Source organism: Corythoichthys intestinalis, chromosome 20, assembly GCF_030265065.1.
Source record: "Corythoichthys intestinalis isolate RoL2023-P3 chromosome 20, ASM3026506v1, whole genome shotgun sequence".
In the NCBI taxonomy this organism is placed as follows: domain Eukaryota; kingdom Metazoa; phylum Chordata; class Actinopteri; order Syngnathiformes; family Syngnathidae; genus Corythoichthys; species Corythoichthys intestinalis.
Window position 1 is genome coordinate 28,463,537 of NC_080414.1, and position 14,509 is coordinate 28,478,045.

The following is a 14,509-nucleotide window of genomic DNA, read 5'->3' on the forward strand; positions in this document are numbered from 1 at the left end:
ATGATAATAAGAACAGTGAGCAAGAATCCCAGAACCACACGGGGGTACCTCTTGAATGACCTACAGAGAGCTGGGACCACAGTAACTGAGGCTACTATCAGTAACACAATGCGCCACAATGCATGGGGGTGGAAACATCATCCTTTGGGGCTGTTTTTCTGCAAAGGGACCAAGACGACTGATCTGTGTAAAGGAAAGAATGAATGGGGCCATGTATCAAGAGATTTTGAGTGAAAATCTCCTTCCATCAGCAAGGGCATTGAAGATGAGACGTGGCTGGGTCTTTCAGCATGACAAAGATCCCAAACGCACATTCAGGGCAACAAAGGAGTGGCTTCGTAAGAAGCATTTCAAGGTCCCGGAGTGGCCTAGCCAGTCTCCAGATCTCAACCTCATAGAAAATCTGTGGAGGGAGTTGAAAGTCCATGTTGCCCAACGACAACCCCAAAACATCACTACTCTAGAGGGGATCTGCGTGGATGAATGGGCCAAAATACCAGCAACAGTGTGTGAAAAGCTTGTGAAGAGTTACAGAAAACGTTTGGCCTCCGTTATTGCCAACAAAGGGTACATAACAAGGTATTGACATGAACTTTTCGTATTGACCAAATACTTCTTTTCCACCATGATTTGCAAATAAATTCTTTAAAAATCAAACAATGTGATTTTCTGTTTTTTTTTTCCACATTCTGCCTCTCATGGTTTACCTTTGTTGACAATTCCAGATCTCTCTAATATTTTCAAGTGGGAGAACTTGCACAATTAGTGGTTGACTAAATACTTATTTGCCCTACTGTATAAGCAGTCTGATTATTCTTTGAGGTCACCATTTGCACACATGACCTACAAATTTACATGAAAGCATCATCTTTACCAGAAGTCCAGCAGAATGGTGACGCCATCCATGAAAATGGAGAATCCTCTTCCTCAAGGGCTCCCAACAGGTAAAATATTGTCTTTTTAGTTAACTTTTTCAAGCATGAAAATCTCTCACCTTACGGTGAAATTTGCCGTTTTGAAGTCAAAAAGGGTGACCTACGTGAATTGTGTAGATCTGAGGAAAATATTTTTAAGGGGGTTGTGGGGGGGTCAGGAGTTTTTTTTAATGTCAGACGCTTGGTATTCAAGCGGGGAATGCGGCACAAAGCCAAAAAAGTGCACCGAAGTGGCCAAAACATTGGCTTATTTCAACGAAACAAAAGAGGGTACACTGTGGTCCTTTCTCTTCAATGCCAAGATTGGCTGCACATTGGCCGTGAATGAACACCTAAAGAGCCGTCACCCAGTTGTAATTTTGGAAGTCGACAGGAGACAAATACAAGCTGGCAGGTCATAAGTCCATCTAACTAACTAACTAACGACGTTTTATTAACGTTGCTAAGCCTGTCGCGATATGCAGTGAGTCCATTTATCGCACAGTAAATAAAAATGAGGGCGGTAATTGCTGCGTTTTACCACCACGCGCGTGCGTGCAAACATTTGTGCATACGTGCTGATGGCACATAAGACTCCAGTTCCTTTAACTCCCACATACTTCAGAATTGAGATTCTACACTAAGAACAGCTCTAAAATGACACCCTTTATGAAAAATATTATTGCATACGAATAATTATTATACTATTATATATAGTAGTATACTATAATATTAATGCTAGATAATCATTTTAGGAATTGTTTTGAATCATGTTGGAAAGGCAAATTCAGTGTTCTGAATCCGTTTACATGCCATTCTTTTGCACTAGTTAATGCTATAAGCTAGGGCTGGGCGATATGGCCTTAAACATGTATCACGATAAATTGAGCAGATTTATCTCGATAACGATAAATGACGATAAATTCGCCCAAGCGGACTGTTGTATAATTTGAAAATCAATCAATGCATGAAATACAGATTAACTATTTCTTGTTGATTTATTTACCAGCATTCAATTTGATATACTGTATTTAACAATTGTACATGCAGTCTAAACATTAAATTTATAAAAATTAGGGCTGTCAAAATTATCGCGTTAACTGGCGTTAATTTTTTTTTTTAATTAATCACGTTAAAATATTTGACGCAATTAACGCACTTGCCCAGCTCAGACATATTTAAATGTCACTGGAGTGAAAGGCCCACCTGTTAATTGTGTTTTGCGGAGTTTTTCTGCCCTCTGCTGGCGTTTGGGTGCGACTGATTTTATAGTGTAAGTAATTATTGCCATCAACAATGGCGGGCTACTAGTTTATTTTTTGATTGAAAATTTAACAAATTTTATTAAAACGAAAACATTAAGAGGGGTTTTAATATAAAATTTCTATAACTGATTTAGAACTGATTTATTGTTATAATAAACAAATACAGTCCTTATGTACCGCATGTTGAAAATATATATCCATCTTGCGTCTTATCTTTCCATTCCAACAATAATTTAGAGAAAAATATGGCATATTATATAGATGGTTTGAATTGCGATTAATTACGATTAATTTTTAAGCTGTAATTAACTCGATTAAAAATTTTAATCGTTTGACAGCCCTAATAAAAATGTATTGTAAGCAATAAGAATTCAAGTATGAACATTTATAACAGCGTGTATGACTTGAACAATGTACATTGTCAAAATCAATATGCCTGTGCAAACATGTCACTGTAACACAAATGACTTGCAGCTTGAACAGTACACTTCAAAAAGACAACTTATTGTTAATGGCTGCTGTGATATAATTATTAAATACAAGTGTTTACTTTATGGTTTAAGGGTTTTTTCCCCCCAGTGCATTTTTTCATAAATGCACGCACAATAAAAATAGCTGGGGCCATTTCTCGGTCATTATAAGTTTCGCCGTTGGATTGTACTTTATGCAGAATTCTTTACCATCACAAAAGCTATCAGAGGAATCACACACACAGACAGATACAAAATAACGCCACATAGTAATTGCTAGATGCAGTCCGTGCCCAATCCACTCATTAAGTTCAGCCGTTTCGACAAGGTTAGAGCCTCTATCCGGCTCCATAACGTTCATTTGTAGCGTTAGCCGCTAGCTAGCGTTAGCCTGGCTACCAGTAGAAAGCACTGAAAGCACCATCTCCGGAAATCGTGAGAACAAAGGAGGACAGCGGGTGAAAGCGCGTCTGGATGCCACCAAGAGTCTACTAAATGTCGGTTGAAAGTTTGGTGAACCTCCCTTAAGCCACACTTCATCACGTTTTGCTTGTAGCGTTAGCTGCTAGCGTTAGCTTACCGGGCTTTTGTTTGATTGGCTTCCTGATGATCACGTGACTCCCTACGTAAGCACATTCACTGCTTTCTTAAAGGGGAATGAACATAGACGAACAACACAGAATCAAAGCGGGATGAAAAGACTATTTTCTTGTTTTATTAATTTACCGAATTTACCGACATGGTCAAAATTACGTCGGTCATCGTTAAGAATTTCGGTGACGGTAAATTTTCGGTTTACCGCCCTGCTCTACTATAAGCATTTGAACTCATTGTTTATCTGTGATTTGTTGTTGTTATTTACGTGTTCATTTGTACTTTAATAAAGAATTTAAGTGTTCCAAAATGTTTTTGTGAATTAATAATCGTCATCAAAAACTTCCAGAAAAAAAAAGAGGGGGGGGGGGATTATTAGTCGACTAATCGTAAAAATACTTGGCTGACTAATCGGGAGAAAATTAGTTGTTTGGGACAGCCCTAGTTGTACAGTGTACCGGAACATATTTCCTCCACACCCTTCTCCCCTTTTTAACCCCTGACCCATTTTCATGCCTGCTTTTTAAGAATATACTTTTAAAATCTTCATACTGTTAAAATGACACATCATTTTTATCTTTGCGTGTTCCTAAAATTATTTTAGGTTAAGTCTGTGTTTAAAGAAATATATATAGATTAGGGCTGTTAAAATTATCGCATTAACGGGCGGTAATTAATTTTTTCAATTAATCACGTTAAAATATTTGACCCAATTAACGCACATGCCCTGCTCAAACATTAAAATGACAGCACAGTGATATGTGTACTTGTTGTGTTTTTCTGAGTTTTGTCACCCTCTGCTGGCGCTTGGGTGCGACTGATTTTATAGGCTTCAGCACCCATGAGCATTGTGTAAGTAATTATTGGCATCAACAATGGTGGGCTACTAGTTTATTTTTTGATTGAAAATTTTTACAAATTTTATTAAAACGAAAACATTAAGAGGGGTTTTAATATAAAATTTATATAACTTGTACTAACATTTATCTTTTAAGAACTACAAGTCTTTCTATCCATGGATCGCTTTAACAGAATGTTAATAATGGTATTGCCATCTTGTTGATTTATTGTTATAATAAACAAACACAGTACTTATGTACCGTATGTTGAATGTATATATCCGTCTTGTGTCTTATCTTTCCATTCCAACAGTAATTTACAGAAAAATATGGCATATTTTGTAGATAGTTTGAATTGTGATTAATTTTTAAGCTGTAATTAACTCGATTAAAAATTTTAATCGTTTGACACCCCTAATACAGATATAAATGTTTATATATATACATACACACACACATATTCATTCTTGTTTTTTTTTTAACGTTTGCTCCAAATAAACGTACCAAATTTACTTACGACACAAAAGCAGTTCTGTCAGGTCTGCAAATTAGTTACCCGTGACCCAGTAATTGAACAAATGTGAACAGGGCCTGGGTGCGATGAGCATAAATGGGACACCCCAAGTGGACCGTCCAACAGGGGCTGGGGTGGGGGATGCTAGTGGACAATTATTTGCACATTATTTAAGCAGCTGGCAGAGATATTTCAACACTTAAACTAATATACTATACTATACTAATATTACAGCTTACCTTTCTGTTTGACCCGCTCTTCGTAAAACCACGCCCACTTTACGCTCACAATCCGGGCCTCTTAGAGGCCTGGTCCTGGGTGCGGTCACACCACCACCCACCTGCCATGACCTCATTCTACCATCCCAGCACTATATTGTCTTTTTTCTAACACAAAACCACCCACCTGTCGTGACCTCTTTCTACCACCCCAGCACTATATTGTCTTTTTTACAACACAAAAAACATTGAAGTTGTTTGTTAAATGCATTATTTACGTCAGGGGGGCCCATTACATCGATCAGGCTCGACCAGTCGATCGCAATGCTAGAATGGGTAGCTCGCAGCATCAAAAAAAAAAAAAATTTTTTTCAAAGCACAGTCGGTTCGTTGTGTGAACAAGTTGCTCACACAACATAATTAACTATCTAATTTTCTTTTTTTGACACCGCCCCAAGGTGGAACGCTGGAGGTTGTCTCTTTGAAAAGTAGATCTTTGAGCAAAAAACAATGAATTTACGTCTTCTCAACTTATTATCAATTGATTTTCATTATCCACCTTACAATTTTGTTAATTTTTAAATGTGTAAGGGTTTTGTTTTGTGTCCTCACTTTACAAGGTTTTTATCCTTCTACCCATAGCACAGTGAATGGGACAGACATGGGCCTGGGTTCAGGGTCCTGTTCAGCCTCTAACGGAGTCAATAGTCAGGTGCCTTCGACTTCCTGTAGCCCGGCCCTAGGTTACATCATCAATGGTGATGTTACACCCAACTCCACACCAAGCCACCGACCCTCTGATAGTGATACGGAGAGTAGGATCCGTGAGTATAAGCTCTGCTTTGCACTTTACAGAATCTGAACAATTCTTCTATACGTGTTAATTGAGTAGCACACCCATCAGTGACACCATTTTATGCTTATTGCATCCTCTGGTGTCTCATGTGTAAGTAATTCATATATAAAATTGTTGTAGGCTTTGTTTGCTCTTTAGCTCAGTAGATATTTGCATGGCTTTAAAAATCAGTCTTTATCTTCTCAGAAAAATAGTTTTGTAATAGACCAATTTGGATGCAATGTGTGAACTGCTTTCTCTGGGTGTGTCTTCAATATTTATTACTGCTAGGCAGAAGTGAATGGGGAGACCTGCGATAATGCAGTCAGTCGTCTTCTGATAACAAAGCGATATGTTTCCTCAAGCAGAAGACCGGGAGGACAGTACTCCAGATGCCCTTCTGCCAGATTCCGATTCAGCCCCTAATGGCACATCTCAGCCGCCGCCTGCACAGGCCTCAAATTTGTCTTCTGCTGCTAAGCCGAATGATGGTGCTGTTGCCGCTGATGCCACTCCTACTGCTGCCTCCTCCACGTGCACTTCCTCAACACAGGGTGCCACTGCTATCACGGCGTCCACATCATCAGTGTCCTCGTCCCCAGCAGCGGGGGAGACAAACGTGTCAGCTGACAGTGGGAGCAGTAGTAGCGCTGCAACAGGAACTACAGATGGGGCCAAACCGAGACAGCAGGCTCCTGCAGCTGGGGCCCCGGATCCTCTTCCACCTGGGTAAATAAAGCAGTATTTCATTTAAAACTTCTACTGTGTTCTAATTATCACTTTATAATAATTAATTACATTGACGTGTCTCATAGATGGGAACAGCGAAAAGACCCACACGGAAGAACTTATTATGTAGATCACAACACCAGAACTACAACATGGGAAAGACCACAGCCACTGCCACCTGGGTGAACTTAATATTTTTTTCTATTGTCCATTCTTAGCACACTTCAATTGTGTATCTGCCAGTCAAACGGAATTCTTAAATATTTAATTGCAGCAAATTCCAGGTCATGTGGCTGTCACAGGCTCTCTCATTCATATTAGAAGTACAGTGCCCTCCATAATTATTGGATTTATAATAATTATGTGTTTTTTAGCTTCTAATAATTTTTTTTCCTAAATAATATGGGACCTTAATGGAAAAAAGAGAAAAATCCAACCTTCAATACAAGTGCATTTATTCAGTGGGGAAAAAATCCCACATAAAGAAATAATTATTTGACATCAAATAATGTGTGTCACAATTATTGGCACCCCTGGTGTTAATACTTTGCACAACCCCCTTTTGCCAACAAAACAGCACCTAATCTTCTCCTATAATGTTTCACAAGATAGGAAAAGACAGAAAGGGGGATCTTTAGCCATTCCTCTTTGCAGAATCTCTCTAAATCATCCAAAGACCTGGGTCCTTTCCTCTGTACTCTCCTCTTCAGCTCACCCCACAGGTTTTCAATGGGGTTGAGGTCTGGGGACTGAGATGGCCATGAGAGGAGCTTGATTTTGTGTCTGGTGAACCATTTCTGTGTAGATTTGGCCATATGTTTAGGGCCATTGTCTTGCTGAAAGACCCAGTGACGACCCATCTTCAGCTTTCGGGCAGAGGGCAACAGATTTTGATTTAAAATGTCCTGGTATTTCAAAGCATTCATGATGCCGTGCGCCCTAACAAGGTTCCCAGGGCCTTTGGAAGCGAAACAGCCCCACAGCATCACTGACCCACCCACATACTTCACATTGTTATGAGGTGCTTTTCAGCATGCGCATCTTTCGTGGCACGCCAGACCCACTTAGAGTGTTTGTTGACAAAAAACTCATCTGACCAAAGCACACGGTCCCAGTTGAAGCCCCAATACCGCTTGGCGAACTCCAGACGTTTGCATGTATGATTGTGAGTGAGGAAAGGTTTTCTCCGTGCATGCCTCCCAAACAGCTTGTTGCCGTGTAGACAGCACCTCAAACCCACTGTGAAGTTTTACAAGAGAGTGCAAAAACATTAACCATTTTAAAGGCATTACTTATTCCTCTCAACAATACAATAAAATTTACACAGGTGGAATGAATTCCACATTTTCTGGAAACACTATGTCTTTAGAAATGAGACTTCTTTTAACCAATATACTTTGTTTTCATGGGGGTGGAAACATCATGCTTTGGGGCTGTTTTTCTGCAAAGGGACCAGGACGACTGATCTGTGTGAAGGAAAGAATGAATGGGGCCATGTATTTTGAGTGAAAATCTCCTTCCATCAGCAAGGGCATTGAAGATGAGACGTGGCTGGGTCTTTCAGCATGACAATGATCCCAAACACACAGCCAGGGCAACAAAGGAGTGGCTTCGTAAGAAGCATTTCAAGGTCCTGGATTGGCCTAGCCAGTCTCCAGATCTCAACCCCATAGAAAATCTGTGGAGGGAGTTGAAAGTCGTGTTGCCCAACGACAGCCCCAAAACATCACTGCTCTAGAGGAGATCTGCATGGATGAATGGGGCAAAATAACAGTGTGTGAAAAGTTTGTGAGTTAACGAAAACATTTGGCCTCCGTTATTGCCAACAAAGGGTACATAACAAAGTATTGAGATTAACTTTTGGTATCGACCAAATACTTCTTTTCCACCATGATTTGCAAATAAATTCTTTAAAAATCAAACAACGTGATTTTCAGTTTTTTTTTTCCACATTCTGTCTCTCATGGTTGAGGTTTACCCATGTTGACAATTACAGGCCTCTCTAATATTTTCAAGTGGGAGAACTTGCACAGTTAGTGGTTGACTAAATACTTATTTGCCCCACTGTATCTTGGCTATCGTGTGAGTCTGATTCAAACAAGTATATTGTAGAATTTTTCATTGTTTAATTAATATATAAATATGTTTTGAATGAGGAACTAACAAACTTGCATCCATGTCTTTGTTTTTTGCCTAGATGGGAGCGCCGAGTAGATGACCGGGGCAGGATCTACTACGTGGACCATAACACCCGCACTACCACATGGCAGCGTCCCACAATGGAGTCTGTCCGGAATTTTGAGCAGTGGCAGAGTCAGCGCAGCCAGCTGCAGGGAGCTATGCACCAGTTTAACCAGAGATACCTCTACTCTGTAAGAATTTCTTGCGTAACGCTGGCGCCTAAAAGAAACACTGATTTGCCAAAATCATAACTTTTCAGAAATCCCCAAAAAAGGCCATGTTTGTTGAGCCATTAACATAGCAATGTCGAAGAGCAAGACTTTTCTAAAACCAATTGCTTAAAAACAAAAATTACGAGGATAACTGAGGGGGTGGATGAAATTAAATGGACTAAAGTTGGCATATGAGATTTGAGCCCTATGCCATCTTATTGTTCCGCCAAAATTGGAATTCCATTTGCCTTTATTAAAGAAATCTAAAGTCAAATAATGCTTTTGTACATAAAGCTATTGTAGTCCCAAGTTTCTGAATCAAAACCTTTGGTTGCTCACAGGATGGCTTTACAAAATTACTTTTCTAAGTCTTTAAACCCTCTAATGATGTCATCTTCCCTGATAAAGATTATTTTTTAAAACTAATCAAAAAAATTGCCAAAGGGAGGTAGTTTTGAGAAGTTGCCAGTCACATTGGTTTTCATAACAGTAACGCCTTAGAATGTAGCTCCTTCTTTGTTGTTTTCTTCTTTGCACTATATTTTTTGGATATTATTTTAGCAGATTCGAGGTTAATAAATGGACATGGATCTACATTACATGTTTCCAGGCATCCATGATGTCTGCTGAGAATGATCCACTTGGCCCACTTCCTCCTGGTTGGGGTGAGTTCACAATCTTTTTCACTTGGTTGCTGGATTTATTTCCTTTGTTGACAGTTTGAGGCTTTTATTGATGGAGTGGGTAGTAGTTTTACAGCGCACATTCTGAAGGTATCGTCAAGTGATTTCCTGCCAAACGCAATTTTTACTCCCCAAATCACTGGCAGTTTCATCTATTATTTGTGTCTTCTTTTTTGATAAATTGTTTTTTCTAAACCAAGATGCATTAGTGTATCTTGTTTCATGGTGATATTGTCTTTTTCTGTTATGTTTGAACATCTCCAGAGAGGCGCGTGGATTCCAATGATAGAGTGTACTTCGTTAACCACAACACAAAGACAACGCAGTGGGAAGACCCCCGAACTCAAGGGTGAGCTAAGACCTAATGTTTGTATTTGTGAAATTCCTGATTTAATGAATTGTTAAGAAATTATTTTTTTGGACTATAAAGCCCCTTTCAGACTTATATCCCGGTAAATTCCCATGTAAGATGACGCGGGATTTACGCGTGTCATGGCTTTCAGACATGGGGAGATGTCCCAGGAATAACTCAAGTTGTATTTCTGAAAAGGGTTTCTGATTCATCCCGTGTTGGCGACTCTATAGTCTCTGTGCGGGGAGGACCGCTGGCACGATTTTAAAACCCGGACATTACATCATTTTTGGTTGGAATCGGCAATAAGATAACCACATATTTCCAAAGATAGACAACGGACTGTCTCTTCATCGGCTCTACGGTCCAATAACAATTAAATTTCGTTAAATTTCCAGTTAAATTGTGCTATTTTCAGTTTCCCATGTTGTTAATTGCGATGTTTTCGTCTTACTGCAAAGATAGAAGACTGACAATCGGCCCACCCTGATATTTACGTCATCAGCCTTCGTGCTGTGACCTGGGAATTCAACGACTGCTTTCACACATGCCGCGTTAGTCCCGGACATTATACTAGGACACCACCCAGTTATTGTCTGCATCATCTCTGTGTCAGTTGACCTGGGAAATTGCTTTCACCTATAAAGGCAACCCGGTTAAATCCCGGGAATTAACCAGAGTTCAGGCATGTGTGAGAGGGGCTTAAGTCGCTTCTGAGGATAAGTTGCACCAAGCAAAAAATGCACAATGAAGAGGAAAAAACATACAGGAGTCACATTATTTAATAAAATACAACACAAAGAACAGACATGTCAACTTTAAAATCAAAATACAATGGAGAACAGCAGGATAAGTGTAGGTTATGCTAACGTTACATGACCCATAAACAACGAATGAGAATGTACCTGGTATGTTAATGTAGCATAGCTATTAATAAAGAACATGCTAACAAATTTACCAAACCATCGGTGTCACTCCATTAGCAATTAGCTTTTTTGTTTTCTTCATTTTAGTAAGAGTAACCTCCGCATTTTGCCAGTCACTTCAAAGTTTCTCGCAAACTCCAAACTTTCTTTCTGCTGCTAGACTACCATTTTCAGCTGCATATTTCACTACTAGTAGTTTGTAATCTGCAGAAAATTATTTTCTTTTCGTGCCATTTTGTTCAGACCTTCTCAGTTGTTTTAGTTTGTTTTCATAAGTTATCGCCAATGTTAAAATCAGTGTTGTTAATCTTACTGAAAAAAAGTAATTAATTATAGTTACAAATTACTTCTCCCAAAAAGTAATTGCGTTAGTAACTCAATTACCTGAATGTAAGAGTAATTAGTTACTTGGCAAAGTAATTGGTGATAATTACTTTTTTTTTTTCCCTCAAAAAAAAAAAAAAAAAAAAAAAAAAAACATTGGCCACACTAAGTTTTTTGTGGAGGTTTTTGGTACAATTGGCCCGAGCCCAATTCTTTACCCTAATTTAACCCTTTACCCTGAATCAACTGTTAAAAGTTGTTAAAATTGCTCCCATTATTGCATTAGTTCCCTTCTCTCTACTTTTGACATATGAAAGTTTTAAAACCGTTTCATCATTTAAAGATAGATTCAAGTCAAGATTTTGCCGATTTAGACGTATTTTAGATAAAAAGTTACTTAGGTTCGCTAGGAAGGTTCTCTACAACAGAGCGCTCCTAAAAAGCCTACTGCTTTAAGATGGCGGCTGTCTACTAACGCATTTAGTGCCATGTCTGTCATTTTGCATCTAGTTATATCTATATACAGTACATGTGTTATCTACCATGTCTACCATATCTACCATAACATGCTGGCGTAGTTTGTCGGCTATCGGCTACAACCTGTATTATTGGAGCTACCTAGCATCGCGTTTGCTCGGCGTCACAACTTTCTTGCCTCCTCTCCGCTCCTGCTCTGCTCTGTGTCTCGGTGAGTCCGTCTCCCTCAGACTTTTCAACCAATATAGTAACGCATAGTAACGCATGCCTTTCCGTCCTCAGTAACGGTAAGATGAGAAAAGTAATTAATTAGATTACCCACTACTGAAAAAAATAACGCCGTTATTAACAACACTGGTTAAAACACAGGCCTTGAGCACCCTGTTGCGGTTTAGTGTGAACATAAGATGTGAATTTACATAATAATGTTTTAATAATTTCACACATAAGTCACTCCAGACTATGAGTCGCACCCCTACCAAAACTGAAAAAAAAAAACTGTGACTTAAAAAATACGGTATGTCTGGCAATGAACATTTGTTTTGCCAATAAGAATCTCTGAACGTCAATATTAGCATTACACAGTCATACAAAGTCAGCCATCTTCCACCTAGTCAAGTACTGTAAATTATCATACGTATAAGCTTGTCATGATATGCAATAAGTCAATTAATCGCACGATAAATAAAAATGAGGGCAGCAATATTCCGGGCTGCAATTTATCGCCGCTTGCGTTCGTAAGTTTGCGTGTGCTGCGTGCGCTCGGCACATGTGCGTGTTGATTGCATATGAGACTCCAGTTCCTTTCACAGATGTTTATTGGTCATCAACACACCATAAAATTAAAGTTCAAACAAACAAAATAAGGAAACTTTTTTATATTAAACCTTGTAAAACGTTAGCATTGCGCCATTGAGGCCAATGGAAAAAAGACAATGTACTAACTAGTGATGCACGATAATGCATTTTTCAACCGATACCGATAACCAATAATTTCCTCCTCCTTCCAGCCGATAACCGATAATGTCAAGCCAATAATTCTATCAAAAGATATATATACAATTTTAAATTATACATAGGAGCAAATGTTACTGTGCAAAAATAGAATTTATTGCTACGTTTTCCACATCAAATGTTAACAAGTAGTAAATTCCAACATCTAGACAATTTGTATTATTTGATTAATAATATTTACAAAGTAAATACTAAATTGCACAAAAATGCCTTTAAGAGAGGTTGAGGCGCAGGCGCAGGATTGGATAAAACTGCGTCTATTGCACACATTAGGAGGCTAAATCACGTATATAATTATCGGATTGCATTATTGGTTGCATTTTTAAAAATCTGGATTATCGGTGTGACTTCATAATTGCCATTATCGGCCGATAAATATCGGTAACCGATATTATCGTGCATCTTTAGTACTAACCACTACACGTGTGCAAAGATTCCGAGTCTTAGATTATTCAGCCGTGGAAGATTTGAGAAAGATTCACAAACACCCAAATTCCGATTAATGAAAAATCCCAAGTAAAGCGGAACTAAAACACAGTCATCGCGGTCTTCGGAATGCCATGAGGAACGGACCGAAAGTAAACATCATGCTCAACTCACTGCTCTGGCTCAACTCATGCAGCAAGATAAAAAACAATAATACCTGACTCCGGCCGACAGCCGCTACAAACTACGCCCACATAATGCTACTGTAGATATCACATGTATAAAGAACTAAATGCGAAATGACAGACTCGCCAGCGTTAGTAAACAGCCGCCATCTTAAAGCAGTAGACTTTTCTGAAAGGGTGTTGTTGCGAACTAATTAACTTTTTATCGAAAATACTCCTAAATCGTCAAAATCTTGACTTGAATCTATCTTTAAATGATGAAACAGTTTTAAGAGTTTCACATGTCCAAAGTAGACAGAAGGGAAATTATATTAAAAGCCGCTAATAGCCTTGTGGTGCATCAATAATCGATTCATAATTGAATCGTAGCCTCTGAATCGTAATCAAATTATTAGGTGCCCCAAGATTCCCACTTCTACTTAATACTAAGTCACAATAGAATATCACATCTGAAACAATATAACCGAGCCAAAGATTTTTCCCATGTTGTTACTCATCGGGGATTGAGTTCATGCCAAAACATATATTGATGCACATTCAACTTCTACCCCCCAAAAAAACATGTGATGTGTTTCAGGCTACAGAATGAGGACCCTCTACCCGAGGGTTGGGAAATCCGCTACACGAGGGAAGGTGTTCGATACTTTGTGGATCATAACACCAGAACGACGACATTTAGCGACCCCCGCACTGGAAAGTCCTCTGTGTAAGATTTTTTCAGGACCGACCTAATTGATGCAGTAAATGTAGACATGTTCAATCTATGAAAAAGTAGAATCTGCTCCTGAACTTGACTTTTTGACTTGTGTTCAGCACCAAAGGTCCACAGATTGCATATGAGCGCAGCTTCCGGTGGAAACTTGCCCATTTTCGGTACCTGTGCCAGGTATGTGTTGCTTATGCTTTATTTTGCAACTCACCTTTTTAATACTACATTGCGTTATCTTTGTGCCTAGTCAAATGCCCTCCCTAGCCATGTGAAGATCACCGTTTCTAGACAGACCTTGTTTGAAGACTCATTCCAGCAGGTAAATAGATTGTTATCTACTCAGCCTACAGTGCCCTCCATAATTATTGGCACCCCTGGTTAACATGTGTTTTTTAGCTTCTAATAATTTTTTTTTATTCAAATAATATGGTATCTTACTGGAAAAGAGAGAGAAATCCAACCTTCAATACAAGTGCATTTATTCAGTGGGGCAAAAATCCCACATAAAGAAATAATTATTTGACTTAAAAAAATGTGTGTCACAATTATTAGCGCCCCTGGTGTTAATACTTTGTACAACCTCCTTTTGCCAACAAAACAAGGTTTGGGGACTGAGATGGCCATGGGAGGAGCTTGGTTTTG

The 14,509-nt window shown here is 39.0% G+C and overlaps 1 protein-coding gene across 4 annotated transcripts in view; it reads left to right on the plus strand.

Annotated features, from left to right (window-relative positions):
- Nucleotides 1-14,509, plus strand: part of LOC130908563 (NEDD4-like E3 ubiquitin-protein ligase WWP1) — a 56,582-nt gene that overhangs the window by 13,116 nt on the left and 28,957 nt on the right. For all 4 annotated transcript variants that reach the window (XR_009061615.1, XM_057824118.1, XM_057824116.1 and 1 more), the window contains exons 7-16: nt 878-944; nt 5,457-5,638; nt 6,018-6,378; nt 6,465-6,560; nt 8,576-8,750; nt 9,382-9,436; nt 9,719-9,803; nt 13,736-13,864; nt 13,972-14,044; nt 14,115-14,186. Coding sequence is in view for 3 of the 4 variants with exons in the window: in XM_057824118.1 (XP_057680101.1) it covers nt 878-944; nt 5,457-5,638; nt 6,018-6,378; nt 6,465-6,560; nt 8,576-8,750; nt 9,382-9,436; nt 9,719-9,803; nt 13,736-13,864; nt 13,972-14,044; nt 14,115-14,186 (1,295 nt within the window). In the remaining variant the exon portion in view is untranslated. The remainder of the gene's footprint in view (nt 1-877; nt 945-5,456; nt 5,639-6,017; nt 6,379-6,464; nt 6,561-8,575; nt 8,751-9,381; nt 9,437-9,718; nt 9,804-13,735; nt 13,865-13,971; nt 14,045-14,114; nt 14,187-14,509) is intronic.